The 19,368-nt window shown below is 45.6% G+C and overlaps 1 protein-coding gene across 4 annotated transcripts in view; it reads left to right on the top strand.

Moving 5' to 3' along the window:
- The window catches only part of LOC8035649, a 72,511-nt gene extending 54,231 nt beyond the window's left edge, over positions 1-18,280 (top strand). For 2 of the 4 annotated variants that reach the window (XM_029993321.4, XM_029993322.4), the window contains exons 13-20: positions 1,003-1,142; positions 3,643-3,813; positions 5,673-5,849; positions 8,637-8,868; positions 11,192-11,408; positions 12,886-13,073; positions 15,064-15,315; positions 17,742-18,280. In XM_029993321.4, coding sequence (XP_029849181.3) covers positions 1,003-1,142; positions 3,643-3,813; positions 5,673-5,849; positions 8,637-8,868; positions 11,192-11,408; positions 12,886-13,073; positions 15,064-15,315; positions 17,742-18,247 — 1,883 coding nt within the window. In that variant the 3' untranslated portion in view covers positions 18,248-18,280. The remainder of the gene's footprint in view (positions 1-1,002; positions 1,143-3,642; positions 3,814-5,672; positions 5,850-8,636; positions 8,869-11,191; positions 11,409-12,885; positions 13,074-15,063; positions 15,316-17,741) is intronic. The other 2 variants (XM_029993323.4, XM_040500955.2) reach the window with 1 other exon arrangement.
- The last annotated feature ends 1,088 nt before the right edge of the window (positions 18,281-19,368 follow it).

Genomic DNA, 19,368 nt, shown 5'->3' with positions numbered 1-19,368 from the left:
TATTTACTTGAATTTGTTAACATCATTTTTGGTTTCAAAGATACCGTAATAAAAAAAAGTATGCTTATTTTTTTATTTTTTTTTATTTTTTAGTGGTACATTTAATTCGATATTCGAAGCTTTTTTTTTTTTCGAATATTCATATTTATTTACTAAAAACGTTTTTTATTTTGCAGTCTTATTTCAAACCGTTTAATCAAAGTTTTGTTTTTTATCCTTTGAGGCCTGTTCTTTGCAAAATTCAAAATGTTGTAAAAAAGAAAATTGTTAGTGCAAAAATATTTTGCAAAAGGTACTTCTACATCACCAATAGCACATACAATTTTTTTTAGACTGAATCCATAAGAGTTGAATTTAGGCCTGGATCGTTTGGCGTGGTACAGCTACTAATAGAGGCAGTGCAGAGGGTAAAATCATAAGAGCTGTCGCAGAATGGCTGACGAGAGCTTGGTGGCAGTCTAGTTTGTTGTTATATTTGATTCTGCTTTTATTTGTAACTTAGCTATTGACTTCTTTCCTCTTCGATTATCCTTGGTCTTCAAACCTGCAAAATATGAAGCTTGTAATGGTGAAGTCATTAGAGTGTATAGATTCATCAGTACTATGTGAGACATCTCTCAAATTCTTTAGTGTTCCTTTCTTTCCATGTTTGAAAATGTACAGTGGAGAGCTGCCTTGATATCTTTACTTCTTATATTAATCCCTTACCACCATTAATTACACGGGAATGTTTGTTCTGCAAAAAGTCGCTTGAGTTTGCACAAGAACTCTCGGCTTTGTTGGTGGATGTTCTAAGACTTTGTTGTCAAAACCGACGCAGAACTTTTGCGGAACAGCAACAAGCTGTTCCGCAAAAGAGTCTCTATCTAATCGGAGCAGATATGCAGCAAGCTCTCTCCCACAAAGTCGGAAGCCACGGCACAACGCACTCCGTGGTGCTTTGGAATCCCTATTTGGCCACTCGAGGGTTCACAGGAAAAGGACTGCTTCCCCTGGTTTCAGAAGCGCCGGCAGCGGGACCGGACGGGGAGACCAGCCCTTCTAAGAAAGCGGTCGTCCTGGACGAGTACTATTATGCAAGGAAGGGTCCCTGCTCGGAGGAGGGCCAGCTCTCGGAGACCAAAGGAAACTTTTCCTTCAAGGTACCTCTCCACTTTCAGGGGTTGCTGCCAGTGAGGCACTACCCCTCTGCCCAACCAGTCAGCACCATCCTTTTTTGTGCTGCATGCAGAACACAAAATTCTCCATCTACACTGTTGGTTCTCAAACTAGGTTCCTAGAAAGGCTCCCCAGAGCACTCTTGTGGGTTCCCCGAGAATTTCCTCGACCATCCATGCCCTGAAGCAAAGTGTTTTACCACTTTAAACGCTATGTTTAAAGTTCTAAGTCATTCAGTGATGCGTAGTAACTATCAACCAAACACCTCCTAGGAGTATGCGCATTATTGCCTCCAAGGTCTCTAGGCTTCTACCCTGCTTTATTGCATCATTGTCGAGACCGAGAGGGGTTTCTTGAGATCCCAAAGATTGAGAACCCCCGATCTGCACTATACTCTGTTTACCGATAAGTTGACAGGGCAGTGGAAGCGACGTGCCTCTTGGAGCCGTCGGTCGTCTGTCTTGCACCTTGCGGTCACAATTTCTGTGCATGCCATCACACAGAGAGTGGAGTCGGGCAACAAAAGGTGTAAAAGTGGTCGATTGGTCCAGCAAAAGGGAACACTGCTCTGTTGGGTTAGCGGTAAATGGAGTGTATAAGTGTTTGTAGAAATCACCTGTGCACAGTCTGTTCTTAAGATCTTAATGGCTGTAAAATGAGTGAGAAACCCTAATACTTGTGCCCAGCATGTTTAGACAGCCGGAAATTAGTCAACCTCAGTGGGCATCTGGTGTCTTTGCTGTAGATGAGAAATTTAGCCAGTGCCGTACCACTGCCAGCTTGGGGTCTTTAACAAGCATCACGCCAGTATGATGCTCATCCAGATTGAAACGGGCAGGAGTGGGTTTGAGTGCAAGATTCCTGGGTTTTACAAAAAGAATGCATATTCTGCAGTGGTTGTCATTGGTGCATTTGTTTTTTTCACTTATGGACACTCTATTTGACCGATTGGTCTGTTGAGTAGTTAGTGGTACGTATACCGTATTTACTCGCATAATGAACACACATTTTTTCCCCGAAAAATTTACACATGTCTGGGTGGGAGGGCGTTCAATACGCGGGGTAAAATTTTTGCATTTGCACGCTTCGTGCAAATGTCATATTAAGTGCTAATATGGCACGGCAAGGTACTGTGGCACGTCTCCACTGATGGAGGCGCACCCACGGCTTGTTGAGGGCGCGCCACAGTAACCATGCTTTATAAGTTTCAAACCTTTTTAGGGCGCTTTCAGTCTGCCTTTTTCAAAGGAAAAGCGCCCCACGAAGCTCACTCTGCACGGGGAGCAATGCGACCGTTCTTAGGCCTAACCTCGCTGTCCGGAAGTGGACCACAGATAATGGCGTGTTTGTTGACGTCAATGCATTCGGTAGGCAAAGAATGTTTGGAGCTGGGCAATTCCTCGACCCAAGCGTCCTCAAATGTGCGCGCTGCTCGGTTACACGGTTGATCACTTCCGCCAGTACGCACTTGCAGCCATTACGAGAGTGGTTTGGCTTGGCTCGACTTAGCCTGACCGATTGGCAGAAAAATAAAACTGGCTTGGTGGCTAGCTAGGTTGGACGCAATTTGAAAATTGCGGAGCTAAAAATTCAAGGAGCATTCATTATGCGAGGGGAAAAAAAAAAGTCCAAATATTGGTACCCGGGGGGGAGGGGGGGGGGGGTGCGTGCGTACATTTATTATGTGAGTAACTACTACTGATATGTTTTGCTTGGGGATGTTTCGTGCTAAAATTTTGTTACTTGGCTACCTAATTGGTAGTTGAGGCCAGGACACTGCTAGTACGTGCCACCTTTATATATTCCCGTTCAGCATAACTTGACAAATTGCAGAGGCTACCGCACTGGTGAGCCAGTTGAAGTGTTGCAGCAAGACAAGTGACAGTGGACAACTGGAGTGTGCTCCTCTTGGACTAAGCTGTTACGTGCTTCTCTTCATTGCTCTGATTGGCTCACATGGACGGCAGCTTTCTTTCTCAGAGAATTTACACTGGAACGAATACAACAGCTACTACAACTATGGATGTCTCTCGCATGTGTCAAAGGCTTTGCTTATGTTTTGGCTATGCTTTATCTTTCACGAGGTAAAACCAACGACACAAACACCTCTAAGGCAGATTTCAGCTCGCTGGCTAATGTTAGCTATTTGTTGCGACCCTTTTTTTTGGTGTTTGGGATGTTGGGGACACACTGCGTTATATCTCCTCTTTTGTATTTTGAGATTATGCTACTGAGTATTTATCAGAAATAGCTTGATGTTGATCAAAGTAATCTCATAATGCCTCCAAAATCTCAGGCTGGTATATATATTTTTTTGAAGCTTGGCTAATGATATTTTGAATAACTTCTACATAAAGTCATGATTTTCTGAAACCACACATTTCATAGGTCTTTTACGAAACAGCCCAGGAGGATGGGGTAGTTACTGCACCACTGAATGTAGTTGTTGTAATTACTTTATGTTGTCTCTCCTTCGCTTCAAAGTGCCCCATCTGCAAGAAGCTGATTGTGGACAACGTCAAGACGGTGAAGCACATCACGAACCACATAGAAGGGAGCCGGCAAAAGAACCCTGACCTCAGTGATCTCACCATCTGTAAATATTGCTTTAAAGAATTTGAAACTCCTTACAGCATGCAGTGCCATATGGAAGTGGTGAGTGCCCTTTCCCATCATCCTTTGATTAGGGCTGTTTCCAAACACCTAGTGTCAGCTACTTTTTTTTACTATTACATTAGCAAACCTGTCTCTTGAGAAGGGTACTAAGGACCAACAGGGAAGAAAAAAACTGCAGTGTTCACCAGCACAGGAATGAAGAGAAACAAATTCTGAGCACAAATTGTTAAATATAACCGGCGTCATATTTTATGCTATGTTGTCAAGGTAGCTTTCACGATGCTCCAGCTCTGTCAAAGCTATAGTTGTGCGAGCGAATGCGAACAGGATGCGAGACAAAGTCACGGGCTCTTACAGCAGTGCGGAGCTGCAGCACTGTGGGAGCATGCTAGCCTTGACAGTGTAGCACGAAATAGTTGGTGCCAAGTAAAAGGGTTATGTTGTTTCGGTAAATGCCAATAAATTTCGAAAATAAACCTCGAGACAGTTTTATTTAAAACTGGGGAAAACCAAGAAACATTGACATGGAGCTGTCCTCGAATGAAAAGAACTCAAGCTTCACAAGAAGAAAATTTTGTTTTCAGCTTTATTTCGTGTTCACCGGGAACACAGCCCGCACTGAACTGTTTACATGGATGTTCCTTTCTTTGAGAAAGACGCCCCTTGTGTCGATTACTTTTCGTATTGGTACCAAGACGTTTCCCAAGCATTTGAGATGCGTGCATGTTCCCTGGAGGTTGGAAAATTCCCTTCCTCCGTCCCATTTCCTTCGACATAAGCCCCAACAAAGGCCGATATTCTGTCCGACACTGAGAATTGTCACATAACACCGAATCTACGGGGAAAGATATATCCTGAAGATAGGAAGCCGTAGATATACCGTAATCATTTGGAAAACAAATTTTATGGGATCCTAGAAATACTAGGAGCAAGCTAAAACAAGAATATATGAAATGTAACAATATGTCGGCCAAGAGTTGTGGCTCTTTAACAAATTGGTAACTGTGGTACATGGAACCTGTGGGACATCTCTGGGTGACCTGAACGAAATTTAATAACTTGATAACTCCCATAGTTTTCTGACCCGACAGTCCTTTATCAAAGTAAGTGACGAGGCAAGGTGGCCTTGTCGAGTCAAGCTTACTTTAACCTTGAGCAATTTACTATTTTCTTTATTTGACTCAAGGTACCTTTTGTTCAATCGTCGGCGTTTTCTATGTTTTTGGTGCCTCTTAGGTGTGACCGCTTGTGTGGGATATTTTGCAGCCAATTTTGTCATGAATGGTACCTGAACTTTCCAGATGTGGTTGCAACAGCCTGCTTTTGAAAATCTACAAGTACTTTCTGATTTTATTTATCATTACAAAATGTCAATGAGTAGGGCTTGTAAGCTGACTATATTTGAAGACAAATTTAGGGGTAGTCTAGAACAGACTGTGCTGAATTTTGACGCACACACGACGATCAGCATGTGGAAGTGTGAAAAACAATGACAAAAAAAGGGTTGATATAAGTTGCAAGAAGATTGCAGGTGCATATCTATAACCACCCAAGCACACATGATTGTTCTTTCAAGTTGCATTGTATTGAACGAGCTTCTTGCTAGCTCATCTCTTCATGCCAAGTTTGTGTCATTGCAAAAATATTTATAGCGGTCACATTAGGTTATTTTTTGCCAAACTGATTCACATTCAATAGAGGATTTCTAAGGATCATCCGCTCCTTCTATATCTACATTGAGTAGTAATATATTTGCCTCCCTCAGAAAAACAAAAGTTGAACCTGAACTTTACTGGGAGAGACAGCTGTTCTTCCCAGTAAAGCAAATAAATGCAATGTGTTCACTTGTACTTGGGCACTTTGTCATGCTTAAAACAACATTTCTGTTTCCTTTCCAGGCTCATTTAAAAGATGACGGTATAGTGTGCCGCATCTGTAGCCAGGAGTTTGACTTGGTGCCTAGTCTCATCGACCACATGAAGCTCTATCACAACCCCTCAGAGATGCCATATTCTTGTCAGTTGTGTGGTTACCGCTCATCCTTTCACAAAGATGTTCTCAAACATTTCCATCAGGTAATTCCTAAGACTTCTTTGCTTAGCATTGGTGGCTTTGGTTGTGATGTGGTAGGAAGAAATGGTATCAGAAACCTTGTCGCTTGCCAGTGCTGTTTGGAAAGATGATTTTTCTCTCAGGGTTGACCTCTCCATCAGCTTAAAGCCAATCTGAAGTAAAGCCTTCTTTTTTTTTTTGAAGCAAGGTTGAGTATTTTAACTTAATCATATGTGATTTTACTCAAAAATGGTTTGTGGTTTAGAGCTCCAATGTTTAGTTGAAACAAAATGGTGCCAATGAGCAAAAACATTTAACTTTGAGGTTTTTAGCTGACCGCCTTAGGCACCAGCCATAAAGAATGTGTTCATCTTCACTGCTAATGGTTGAAGACACCTTCGGGTGTCCTTAACGATTATACTGTAAGAACCTCTGTCTATACTAAAATCCAGTTGCTGTGAGCAGGCACGTAGCCAGGATTTTGTTTGTGCAGGGGGAAGGAAGGGGCGGGGGGCCGCCGCCCATGACAAAATGCTGTACGAGGGGGAGGGGGGTAGAGGAGGCCCCAGCAAAACGGAAGATTTCAGGGAGCGGGGGGGCCGGGCCCCATGGCCCCCCCCCCTGGCTACATGCCTGGCTGTGAGGTGTCTGGGCCACCAAGCTGTGCTTCACAATTATACAAACATTTTGTTGCATTCAAACCATGTTTATACTTGTGTTTCATCTCAGAATGGGCATGGTAACTACACTTAGACAAATCTAATTTTGTTACCGTCACTCTTCTGTTCCGTTACCCTTCCTCTTTTCTTTCATTACTCTCGCTATTCTTGTTCCATTTGCATCTGACTGCAGCCAGGAACACCTGCATTCTGCACTTATTTTCTCATTTTTTTATGCATCATTACTTCACCGTGGGCTTGCAGTAATTCTGACAACGCTATAAGCAACGATTTCTCATAGGTGGTGCGTTTCACAGATATGATTATGGTTTCACAGATACTGAAAATCTTCAGTGTAGTTATGCGCAGTTTCAGGGTTATTCAAGAGACGGTGCCAGTGTGTGCCGCTGATTCGTGGTGTCTTCTCTCGTGGCAAGCGGTCGCTCGAGATCACAGTTTGCTCAGTCACAGTCAAACACAAATGTGTGAACCAGCTTTAATGCAGTGGTGGAACTGCTGCGCCATTTGCGCCAAACTGCGCCAGAACAAAAACCCTGCGACATGCTGCTCCAAAGGTTGTATTTGTGCACAATTTGTGCCATGTCTGTGCCAAAAGGGAGTTGTTCTCAAAAAGCAAACTGGAAGTGTCTGGCACGTGGCATTCTTGGCGATGCCACTGAAAATTAAGAAAGTATGGTTGTTGTTTTTTCGGATTCCTAAGTACTATGTGCGAGGAATAGGGCTGTGTGAATATTCGAATGATCAAATACTAGTTTCAAATTATACGCTTTTTGATATTCGCTTCAAAATTAACTGCAATATTCATACTTTTCGAACTGTTGATTGCAGCGGGTTAGCCCCTTTGAGTGCGCTTCTCCTTAAGCACCAATGCACTGCGGAGAAGCGATACCCGCGGAGCCGACACAGGGATCTCGCGACTCGCTTTGCCGCTGCGTAGCCGCGCACTTAGGCGAAAAACACACCTTTAAAGTGGTATAAAGCACGCACGCAACTGGTGTAAAAAAAAGAAAATAGAAAATGTGATTGGTGATATTTATATTGCAACAAAATCTTCAAAATTTAACTGTGGCTTTTACGCAAGGGTGTATATTAGGCAGCAATGTTTCAACAACCTGTGTTCATTACTTGTGCTTATTTTAATTCAGAGTTGAAGAAAATATTTTCATATAGCAATAAGATTTATAAATCCCCTCAATTAGGTATGGCAGGGCTCCCTTATAGGTTTAATCTTATGTCAAATCTGTAATTTACTTGCCATCCTAATGTAGGCATTGGACTGTCTATGGCTACAGTCTATAAATATAGCTAGATTAAATTTAACAGAGCTCATAAGTTGGCAATTAGAAGCTTGGGAATGACCTTTGCGAGTCCAGCTGAATTTTTATTTAGGCTTGGTGTAACAGTAGTGAAACGCATGGAGAAAGGTGCAGCAACTATTCAATATTCGATCAAAAAATATTTGGCCTAAACCACTACGTATTCATTTTGAATTTGCTTTGAGCCCAAAATTCATTATTTTCACGTGCCTAACGAAGAGTTGTCAGTTTTTGTGCCAACGGGGCTCACATCGATCACATGAATAGGTAGCGCTACTTGTTGTGATCAGTTAGAGTAGCTATGTGCTCTGCTTAGCTGCTCTAAGAACAGTAGCAGGTTGAATATGAGCGAGTGCAGAGTGAGACATATTCAGCACAAAAGTGTCCATTTGATGTCGAACTCGTAACAGTTACATCACCATGATGCAAACCCTACAAAGTTGTCGAAAACATCTTTTTTATGTCAAACACAAACTGAAGATGCCATCGTTACTTCTTATAAGTTAATGGAGACACCTGGAAAAAGAATGGTGTATGATTGTTCAATAAATAAATAAATATCTGTAGTGGCCAGGTCCCCTTTAGGTATGATACCTTAAATAGTCTCTCAACACTCTAACAGCTGAAGTTTCCACAGGCTAACTTTTAAAGAGATAGTATAAAATTTTTTGACATGAAAGCTCAAGATTGTTTGCTCCAAAAGTGCGAATCTCTGCTTCAAAACCCGTTCCCTGCTACAAGAGCTGCTCCATATCACCATTTGTCATTTCCACCATTGTTAATGTACTGCTGTCCCCCTTCACCCTCCTTTCAGGATCACCTAGGAAGCAATGCCCTGCTGTGCCGCTTCTGCCTGCGGGTGTATGTGGTGAAGTTCTCCAACAACCTGGCCAGCATTGGGGTGCAGAAGTTCTACTGCCACCTGTTCAAGCACTTGGCCCGTACCTCTGCCCGCCGCTGCCCCGTCTGCTGCCTCGTCTTCCTCAGCCAGGGTGACATGCGGGCACACAAGGACAAAGAGCATCTCTCCATGCAAGGCCAACCCGGTGAGGGAATGACCGCCCTCTCGGTCTACCGGGCCAAGACTTTGCCACTTGGGCTTCCAAGTTAGACGCTCGGCGAGAAAGTCGGCAAGATCACAAACTGCCGCGGTTGGCCGGCGCCATGATCAAACGCAGCACTGACCAATCACACTTGGACCTCCTGCGCTGTAGCAGTCAGAGTGTCTGCCTATGATTTGCTCTTTTTTTAGATGTCTTGTGAACCTTTGGGTGCCGTCGTAGCCAGTAGACTGATAAAGCCCCATGAAAAATAACAGGATTTTAAAGCGATGGCTTTATGGGTGACACTTTGCAGGGATTTTGGTGCTGGCGTTTGTTGTCTATCGTCGCAGCAGAGATGGAAAATCCCTTCGTTCCCCCCTCGTGGCGCGAGGAGAGAGAATTAGGGTGTCCCCGTTGATCGCACCGCACAAAGAAAAAAAAAGAGGAGAGCCCTGACGATCCGCCAACTACGGCACAACGGCAACGAAGCGTCAGCGGAGCGTCTTCACCTGTCGTCTGATAACTATAACTTCAAAACGGGTGTTCTCGAAAAATGCTCGCGTTGTATGAAATCCTACCTTGACAGTATCCAATCACTACGCGGAATGTTGAAGGGCTTTAGAAACTTCCACTGCGTTCAATTTCACTATAACATCTCTACTTTTCTAACCCAACTCGAAACCTAAATTATGTTCTGCAAAAACTTGCCGCCTTCCACCCGCCTTCCCCCAAACTTCGCCTCGTTTCTCTGCATGCGTCCCCCTTTCCGCTCATTGCCGAACGTCAACATCACCCCTCCCTCCACCGCTGAACAACACCGGGAAAGCCTGCCCCTTCACTTGCGTTGTCACCTCCAACGTCACCGCCGTGGCGCCTCTGCGCCACGGCCGTACTTCGTCTCAGGAGCGAGCGCGAAGAAAACGGCCAGCTTTCGCGGCTCGCGACCGGTGTCACGTCCACACTGACCACCAGTAAGAGGTGGGTGGTTAGTTTTCCCACTTTACCGAGCATCCAGTGTTCCACTTTGCCCCACTTCACCGATTACCGAGCATTCGCTGCAGTCGTCACTGGCATTCACAACGTCTACAGAGGGATCGGTGGCCAAGTGGGCTAGCGCACACCAGCTCGGAGTACATGGAGCGAAAGCTCGCACTGCAGAACCCAGGGATCCTGGGTTCAATCCCCACTCACGCCCGTTTCGATCTGGATGAGCATCGTATCGGCATGCGGTCGTGTACCACTACTGCGTTGTGCACATTAAAGACCCCAGGCTAGCGATTGTACTGCACTGGCTAAATTTCTGATCTACAGCGAGTGACTCATCGCAACTTTGAAATGGCTGACCAACTACACGCTGTCTAAATATCCACACAACCCCAATTATTATTACTATTCACGACGTCAACCACGACGGCAGTGCACATTAATCACTTTCCACCTGTGTCCTTTTGATGTGTGACAACATCATTTTTCCTCGCTTTTCTTCGAACGTGCTACATCTGTCACTTTTACTTCTTTGTACATTGTCGGTGAAAAAGCCACCCTTTTTTTTAAAATGATGACTTCATATCGAAATTCTCCACCGACTTCGCTTGCTCGCGTTGGTTTGACTGCAGCAGGCAAGGCCATGAGGGATAGCCTCAGCAAAAGAGTGCATCTCTGTTGCTGACACTCTCAATTTTTTTATGTTCTCCCATGTCTGGCACCCCTTTTTTTATCGTTTGACATCATAGCTTAAGCTGAGCCTCGGTAGGCCGCCGCTTTTGTTAAGTCTGTTAAGTTAATCTTTTCTGTTCCGAGGCATATTAAAGATGGCTGGAGCGCTTCTAAAAAATGTATGACCTCTATTATAGATTCCTTTTTGAAATTGTGTTTCATGTTGGGAAGTGTAGAATGACTGCATAGTGACGGACTCAAACATGAGTTCCTCACGTCCAATTGCGCTTCGGCTGCACAAGCCCTCGTGCGGCGGGAGTAAAAGTCGAAGCTACCCGCTTGCGGTACTCTTGCGTTCAGCGGTGTTGATTGGTGAAATAAATCTTAAATGCACCTAACAGCTATCGCTTCGCAAGTCTTCCGCTCGGCGCAGCGGTTGAGTTTTGGGCTCACAATCTGGGGGTGGCGGGTTCGACCCCGTTTGGAGGGCGTTCAGAATTTTTGTTCTTTCTTCTCAATTTATCCACCTTCCACTCTCCCCTTCATTCATTTTACGTTACAAGTTTTTAATTTTTCTGAGGTGGGCTCTCAAAAGATCTGCCATTGCACATAATACATGAACATGGAGGATACCTTTGCAAGTGACCACCCCACCCGCTCTCGCGTGCAGGAGTGGAGACGATACTGAGCGCCGATGCCAGCCCCATCCTGGTGCCCGAGCCCCACGTGAAGCCCCGCAAGCCGCTGCCGAGCACACTGGCCCCCGCAGCCAATCACCCGTCGGCGTGCCAGCCCAGGTTCTCGGTGCCGGCCGTCCACCTGGAGCCCCAGACCCTGCACTTGCTGTGCCTGGAGTGCCGCAAGCCCATCGACGAAGACCACTTCAAGTGCGTGGCTCCCGTCTTGTCCCCTTGCGCATTACAGTCGCCGGCGGTACGAGAATGGCGGGGCGCCTCTTGCGGGTGCCCGGCCTCGGGCACACGCTCGTTGCCCTCCGTCGTGCTTTGGCTGCCCGTGCTTGTTTGAGGCTCGCGAGGCGTCCAGGCGTCGTCGAAGGTGGTAAGCTCGTGCTGAAGGTGGGGCAGCTGAAGGACCGCCCTGCTGTTTTCATTCCGTCGGTGACAACGTACCAACTCTGAGTTTACAAACAAATAAAAAATGACCGCATCTCCACGTGGTGAATGATGTTGATTGGGGCGAAGCTCTGGTGGTGCTGATGATACTGATTTTATTATTCATAGGTAGTGCTGATTGTGCTGATTTTTTTTTATTGCTCATAGGTAGTGCTGAGTTCCGGGTTGCGTTTTGACTTCATTATTACTGCTTTATGGTCGATGAAATGCAGAGCCAGTGGTTTTTCTAGCGGATCAGCTTGGATCCGCTAGAAGCCGTGGGAACGCATATCCATAGCTTAAGTCAACGGCCCATGTCAGAAAGATAATGTGTGGTATGGAACGTGGTTATATACACAGTTGAGCATTTGATCGCAGCGCCCTCTCGTCTATAAACGTTGAGCCAATGCATGCAAAGTTTAACGCGATTATATACGCATTTGGCCACAGCTCCCGCTCCTGTATTGACATTTGAGCGGCTACATGCAACGTTTCATTCATGACATCCCCAGCTCTTGAGTTACTACCACATCTCAGAGCACCCTACTCGTCTCGCAGTCGTGGCCGAGTGGGTAAGGCGATGAAAAATCCATTGGGGTCTCCCCACACAGGTTCGAATCCTGTCGACTGTGCAAACTTTTTTTTTTATATGAGCACGGACGTCGGTCGGGCGGACGGACGGACAAGGCTAGACCCTAAGGAGCTTCGCGCCTAAAGAAAAGCCCACATTTGCCCGCGCCGGGTGTAGACCCCGTGCACGGACAGAAACCAGATTCACGCGAGACAAAGCATCTGGCCACGCGCAGCGCCGGCAGTAGCTCGATTGCGGTGGCGTAACGTCGGAGAGTTGAGTTGGCGTACAAGAGTGGCCTCGCGTAATGTGGCTGTCTTCCGAGTTCACAGGTTCCTGTAGCTCATGAGGGTGTTACCAGAATAAAGACTCTTTGCTGCGTGTTGAGCGACCGTTTACGAAAGCTTTTACGTCTCAAAACACGGCTGTTATGGTAGAGAAGGTTAGAAGCTCTGTTGTCACGAGGCCAGGGATAATTTCTGGAGGTATAGAAGCGAAAATGCCGACGAAAATGTCTCTGCTTGGATCGCGCTGTGACGACTATTGTCCTAGATCATTGTCCGTGGCCTACACACATCGTCAACAGAAACCATACGAAACTGCGGGTGTAAGAGTGCATTAATTCGAAATACTCTTATTATTTCTAAATACTCTTGTTATTCCTTGTGCCTCGTGTTGCAGTCGCTCGGTGCGATGCAGCCAGTGCAACTACAGCACCAACTGCACCAAGGCCTTTGCGGACCACATGATTTGCCGTCACTCGTCCCTGCCGAAGAGCCGCACCTCGCTGTTCCGCATCAGCCCCACCACCCTCAGGAGGCCAGGCATCTGCCCGTGCGGCTTCAGGTCCCTCGAAGGCAACATCCTGAGTGCGTGACCCACAGCTCTCCAATTCCATAGGCTCCTCCTTTTTTACAATGTGGCCTCGGCTAGTGTTGGTGGGAAGAAGGATGACAGAGGGACAGCGCAAACTGTGATCGACGAGAGATGAGGACTAATGCACTCGGCACGAAAGATGGAATGAAAAGATGGCACCCACTGTTCGGGGGGGTTTTATTTCTTGTCTACCAGGTAGTCTCTGTAGCTATGGAGCATGGTCTAGCGCAGGGGTTCTCAAGCAGGGCTCTGCGGAACGCAGTTGTTCCGCAAACTGGTCTCATGAGTCCCACAAGCACCCAAATTGCAGTGCCCACTGCCCCACCTAGTTTTACCTTCCACAGACTGAGCTATGGATTGAGTTGGTATTGCGAGCAAAGCAACCTGACCCTTCGCACTAATATGTATATATACAGGGTATTTCACGAAAAGTGGACAAATTCAATATTGCGAAGACTATGCGTCGTAACAAAAAAGGCTTGTGTCGTTTTGGTCCTAGGCTATTTAGAAAAATTATTAAAGTTTGGGATAATTAGATTATTACTTATTTTTGCGTTATTAATTTTTTTTAATATTGTGTTTAAGGGCCTGGTTTCAATTAGAAAATTGCTCAGCATCATCGAAAGACACTAAATCAACAAATTGCAAAACGATAGAAGGCACACGCAGCATTTTACGGATTTCTGAAACCCTGCACGAATTCGACGCAGCAGAAGTTGGTTGCACTATTTCTCCACGGGAGGCAGTGCCGTAGGGGCCGAGTTGCGCTCCAATTGCAAACCGAAACTTAAAAACTCGTTGAATTTGTGCGGTTTTTCAGAAAGCCCTAAATTGCTGCGTGCGCCTTCTATCGTTCTGCAATTTGTTGATTTAATGTTTTTCTATGAGGCTCAGCAAGATTCTAATTAAAACCATGCCCTTAAACACAATATTGAAGAAGTTAATTATCCGAAAATAATTAACAATCTAATTATTTTGACTTTAATCATTTTCCTTACTAGGCCACTGGCCCAGGACCAAAACGACACGGACCTTTCTTTGTTGCGACGTATAGTTTTTGCAACCTCGAATTTGTCCACCTTTCGTGAAACACACTGTATAGTTAACGTTTTGCCTCAGGCTAACCCCTCTGCCTTCTTATTCTATCTGTAGTGCTCCATTTTGTCTTATTTTGTCAGTGCAATACACTCATGTTCACTGTCTAAATGTCTTTATTGCCTATTATTATCGGATGGCAGCAAGGGAAGGGAGGAGGTTCCTTGGGTCTTTTTGAGGCATGCTGCGGCTCCCTGGGACTAAAAAGTTTGAGAACCCCTGGTCTAGCGTATTCATAGCAGAAAGACCAGCAGCAAAGGCTTTTATTTTGAGCCAGTGTCAGCAAAGGTGTATGACTCCTCAGACCTGCAGATGTGTGTGGCTATCTCGCGATGCGTCGCGCACTAATGGTTACAACTGGATTTACTTCATAGAACTGATTCTTGCGTTTGAGCCCATGCGCTCGGCCCATTGGCTATGTGGAGAGCAAGTTGTCTGCTTTTTGAGCAATGGTTACTGTGACGTCAGAACAATGCAGAGTTCTGATTGGCTTTGATTGGAAGAATAGTCGGTAGACCTCAATGCTAGATGGCTTGAGGTCTGGCCACTATTTTTTTCAATTAGCCAACAAGAGCTCGGCGTTCTGACATCATCGCAACCCTTCTGCATAAAGCAGGCGAATTTGCGCTCCGCATTACTTCATATTTGTTGAATATTTGGCACCATCTGTAGATGACATTCTCGTACATCGAAGGTTATTTATTTATTTAGTATAGTACCTCAAATTCCCCATAGAGGGGGTATCACGAGGAGGTTAATACATCGGAAGATGACTCATTTCATTCGCTGCTTCGAAATAGAATAATGTAACATAACCGAGAGTTACTGCATGGCCATTAGCCACTGCATTCATGTAATGCAAGCCTGCAACCCCGTTCCTTTCAACAGTTGCTCACATGCTGGAGTGCGACCACCCGACTGCCATTGTGACTGCCTGTGGTCCCACGACGAGGAGAATGAAGCCCAAGTGCTTGACGGGCAACTCCGCTAACTACTTCCCACCCCTCATCTCCCTGGACGACGAAGAGACCAACCTCAACGAGCCTTTTTCCGAGGTCTTTTCTTCGAGCGTTTCCAATGAATTTTCGGGAGCCCATCCTACTCTGCCCACCATCTCTACAGCCTTGCCTCCTCCTGTTGGTAAGTCAGTCAGTGAGCATCATTGATAATGCTCGATTGAGGCGGTGTGCACCCTTCGGGGCAGAAGCTTTTAATTTTCCAAAGCACCTTTTGAACCAGCAATCCCCAGAAATGCAGTTTTACATTTGCCAGTATTCATATACCATCACCACTTTGCCGTTAAGGCTATACATTGAAGGGGTGTGCTTTGTACCTGACTTCGAACAGCTCCATGCAAGCATCATCTCTCTGTGAATCTTTTGACAAGCGTGCATCTCGCGGGGATTACATTGACTGTGTCCGACGGAGCCAGATGCTGTTCTTGCAGCGCGTACCGAACAGAATGCGAAGCATTTGCCTCCCAAATTGGAAATACAGTAGACTCTCATTAATTCAAACTCCAGGAAGTCACAGATTTTAGTTTGAATTACCAGAAGTTTGAATTATCAGAAATTCATATAAATATGATACTAGACAACTTTATGACTTGTTACATGGATAGCTACGTATACAAAGCAGATTTTTGCCAGTTTCCTCTACATAGGCCTAATTATAAGCAAGTACAGGTATAACACATTGGTGAAAGAACTGTGACAATAAGTTTATTCATCCGGCAAAAAATTTGGCGATTGTGGACTGTTTAGTCAGTACATGAGATCTCAAAACAAAATTTTCAATACCAGCCAATGCAAGTAGCTCTTTACGGGACTCTTCCTTTGCAGACAGAAACTTCCGGAGCTGAGCGATGTGCTCAAAGGCCTTTGCGGCAGTGACAGTTGGTAGTGGGTCATCCCTTTCTTCATCATCATCTTCACTCTCACTGCTGCACTGTGCTGGCATTACTTCCTCATGTCCTCTAATGAGTCATCACAACAAACACGCAGATCATCGTCAAGACTAGCATATTCCACCAGCTCGGCATTCACATTATGTGCTTCAAGGCCAGAAAGCATGATGCCCGTGAGCTGTTCCTCATCCTCGATGTCGTCTTGGTCATCATTGCTAGTCTTGAAACACGTAATGTGAATGCCGTTTTCCGCTAATGTGTGCCTGCTTGAGCCCCGTTGAGTGCGCTTCTTTCCGAGCACCGGTGCATTGCGGAGAAGCAACACTCGCGAGAACAAGCTCCGCGGGTATTGCTTCTCTGCGGTGCACTGGTGCTCGGAAAGAAGCGCACTCAACGGAGCCGCGAGAACAAAAAACTATGAATTAAGCGAAAACGCCTTTCGAATTAAGCGGCTTATAAATGCATTAAAAACATAGCGGGACAACCAAAATTTTCAGATCTGTTTGAATTAACCGGAAGTACGAAATATTCGAGTTTGAATTATCGCGAGCCTACTTAAATGGCAAAAGACTCATTTTATTCTATCTCTTTAGGTGAATTGTACTTGGACCAGTAATGGTGAAATGGTTGATTTGCTGGGAAGTTGATTCTCCCTTCTCTAATGTTCAATCTTTAGACTTTTTAAGCCTAGCGCTTTTGCATATCATTTTATAGTTTATGTACTCATCCAGCAGGAGAATTTAAAAATGGTATATGTGTAAGATCCCATTCACAGTTCTTGAAGGACTGCAAAGTGTGCTCAATCTATTTCTCGGGGAAAGTATGGCAATGTCTCTTTAATATGTGGGCACCTCCATTACTCAAAATATTCTTTATAATGTGAACTGTCTGTAATAACGAAACGTCCCCCAAAACTTCTTTCCTATTGCGAGGTATCCATATTAACGGGGTCTGTCTTATTAAGACACGACTGCATCAGCCACTCAGATAGACATTACTGCTTGTTACCTCCGAGACACTCTGCGAGAGTTCTTCAAAGTATAGAAATCAATAGATTTGTCGAGAAGACGGGCAAGCCGGCTATAACTTAAAACCTTGTTTATTTATTGTGTTGTAGGTTTCAAGGTTCTAGAGCAGGGGTTCTCAAACTGGGTTCCGGTGAACACAGGGGTTCCACGAGCTGGTCTCTTGGGTTCCGCGAACACCCAAATTGCAACCCCCCCCAAACCGCAGGCTGCGCGGCAGGACCATGCCAAGCGCAATCATCTCACTTTGTACTGACATTGCGATTGATATGGTGGCGATATATGGGAAGCAACACAAGCAAGATTGCCTACAATTGTGCATCTCTTGCTTCTCGGTCGGCAAATATGGGGGGGGGGGAGAGTGTTCCGCGGCAGTTTTTGAGGCTTCCTGGGGTTCCGTGAGACCAAAAAGTTTGAGAACCCCTTTTCTAGAGAAATACTATAGTTAGAAAAATGGGACAGTTTAGCCAGTAGAATGCGGATAAACACCTAATACTAAGAGGAACGAACCCACGATGCACCCTTTCTGTCTGCCAGATTCTAAGAGATTTGACACAAGACTGCAAAGACGAAGTAAAAAAAAAAATTGCTCCAAAGACTTTTTTTTTTTTCTTTTACTTTCTTTTCTGTTGCAGTGGACCGAGACAGCCCGAGCATCCTCAACATGTTGGGGCTCATGCGCCGTCCATCCTTCTCCTCTTCCCACGAAGACACCAACGACGCGTGCAACAGCAGCATGGTGAACAACAACAGCAACAGCAGCAGCAGCATGCCGTTCCTGCCACAGCCGGCGGAGTGCTCCTCGGCGGGGCCCAAAAGTGCCGGGGAACGCCGGGCGGCCAAGGGCTTGCCGACGGGAACAGACTCGGACTCGGAACCACCCGTGCTCGAGCCGCAGAATGGCGCCGACGGCGGCCGCTGCGATGGCAACCACTTCTCAAACGAGGCTCCGAGCCTTGAGCCGGAGGTGGAGCTGGTGGAAGGGGAGGCCGTCTCGTCGGAGGACGGTTTTGCCGAGCAGCAGACGAGGACGACCTCCCCGGACGAGACGCTCGAAAAGGGAAGAGAGGAGGGGAGGAAGGTGAAAGAAAAGACATGGCCCAAGCTGGAGCCCTGCATTGTCCTCGACAGTACCGCCTGAGTTTTGTACAAGAAATAAAGTTGCAATATATTTTTCCAGCTTGTACGGCAAAGTTCCGACTGCACGGTTGCGCGTCTCGTTGGGATCATGAATTGCCGTCTGTAATGTTGCCGTATTCAGTGGCGTGCAAGCAGTCAAGTTGCGCGAATTTGGGAATAAATGGCTGCCATTTTCTAACGTGCTGAAATGACCGAGCGTGTAATGAAGTGAATGCGGGACGTTCCTCGATTTTCCTTCGAAATAATGAAATAAGATTGATTCTACTTCTCATTTGTGTGCAGCATCCATACTGGCGAGAAAAATGCCTCCCAAAATCGTGAATTTCTGCCTTTTGGGACAGAGCAGTATGATAAAGACATGGTGTTTTCACTTTGGTCAGCCACGTGTGGAGGACAGATATAGCGGTGTACTGATGCAACTGCATAAGTTACGTTTAATTGAGATGCAGCCAGCGGGAACGGGAGCGTTTTGTTCCTTTATGCGGTACAGCTTTCGTGCAGAAAGCATGCAGTATAGGTGAGTGACCATGCACTTCAGTTGTTTTAAGGTATGCCGCACGCGCATTCAAAATATTTGAGTTTGGGGAGCATACCCAAAAACGGCGAGACGTGGCAGAACTATCTTCATTGCCTCGTCTTGTGTGCGCTTGTTTGAATTATAAGGCAACAAGGTGGCGTGCTTATCCAGGATTATTTCGTCAGAACCCGCTCCTATTTTATGAAGTCGAAAATAAAACGAGCCTTAATCTAAAAATCGAGACACCCGCTCGTTCCTTTTTCATGCAATTTAAATGTTATTTAATTTGTTACTATGTGAAAATAAATAGAATAGTGTTTTCGAATACCTTTAATGTCCGTGAGGCTTTAATGAAGTAAACACACGGCAATCGCTTGAATTTGTTGCGCGTTTCAGAAACGAAACTGAAACCTTCTCAGAAGCCAAATCCGCCTTACTAGCCAATCACTGTCGATCCATAGCTTCCCGCGCAAAATATTTTGTGCGTGTTTATAATTTGTTTGGCTAGACGCGTTTCTATTGGCTGAAGGCAACCTAAACACAGTGACGTAGTTCAGGAAAGGATTTCATGGCGGAGGTTTACGGTTGTTCGTTTTTGCCTCAGT

Source organism: Ixodes scapularis, unplaced genomic scaffold, assembly GCF_016920785.2.
Source record: "Ixodes scapularis isolate PalLabHiFi unplaced genomic scaffold, ASM1692078v2 PGA_scaffold0__279_contigs__length_252992795, whole genome shotgun sequence".
In the NCBI taxonomy this organism is placed as follows: domain Eukaryota; kingdom Metazoa; phylum Arthropoda; class Arachnida; order Ixodida; family Ixodidae; genus Ixodes; species Ixodes scapularis.
Note: the sequence above shows the minus strand (reverse complement) of the source record. Positions and strands in the feature narration are given on the sequence as shown.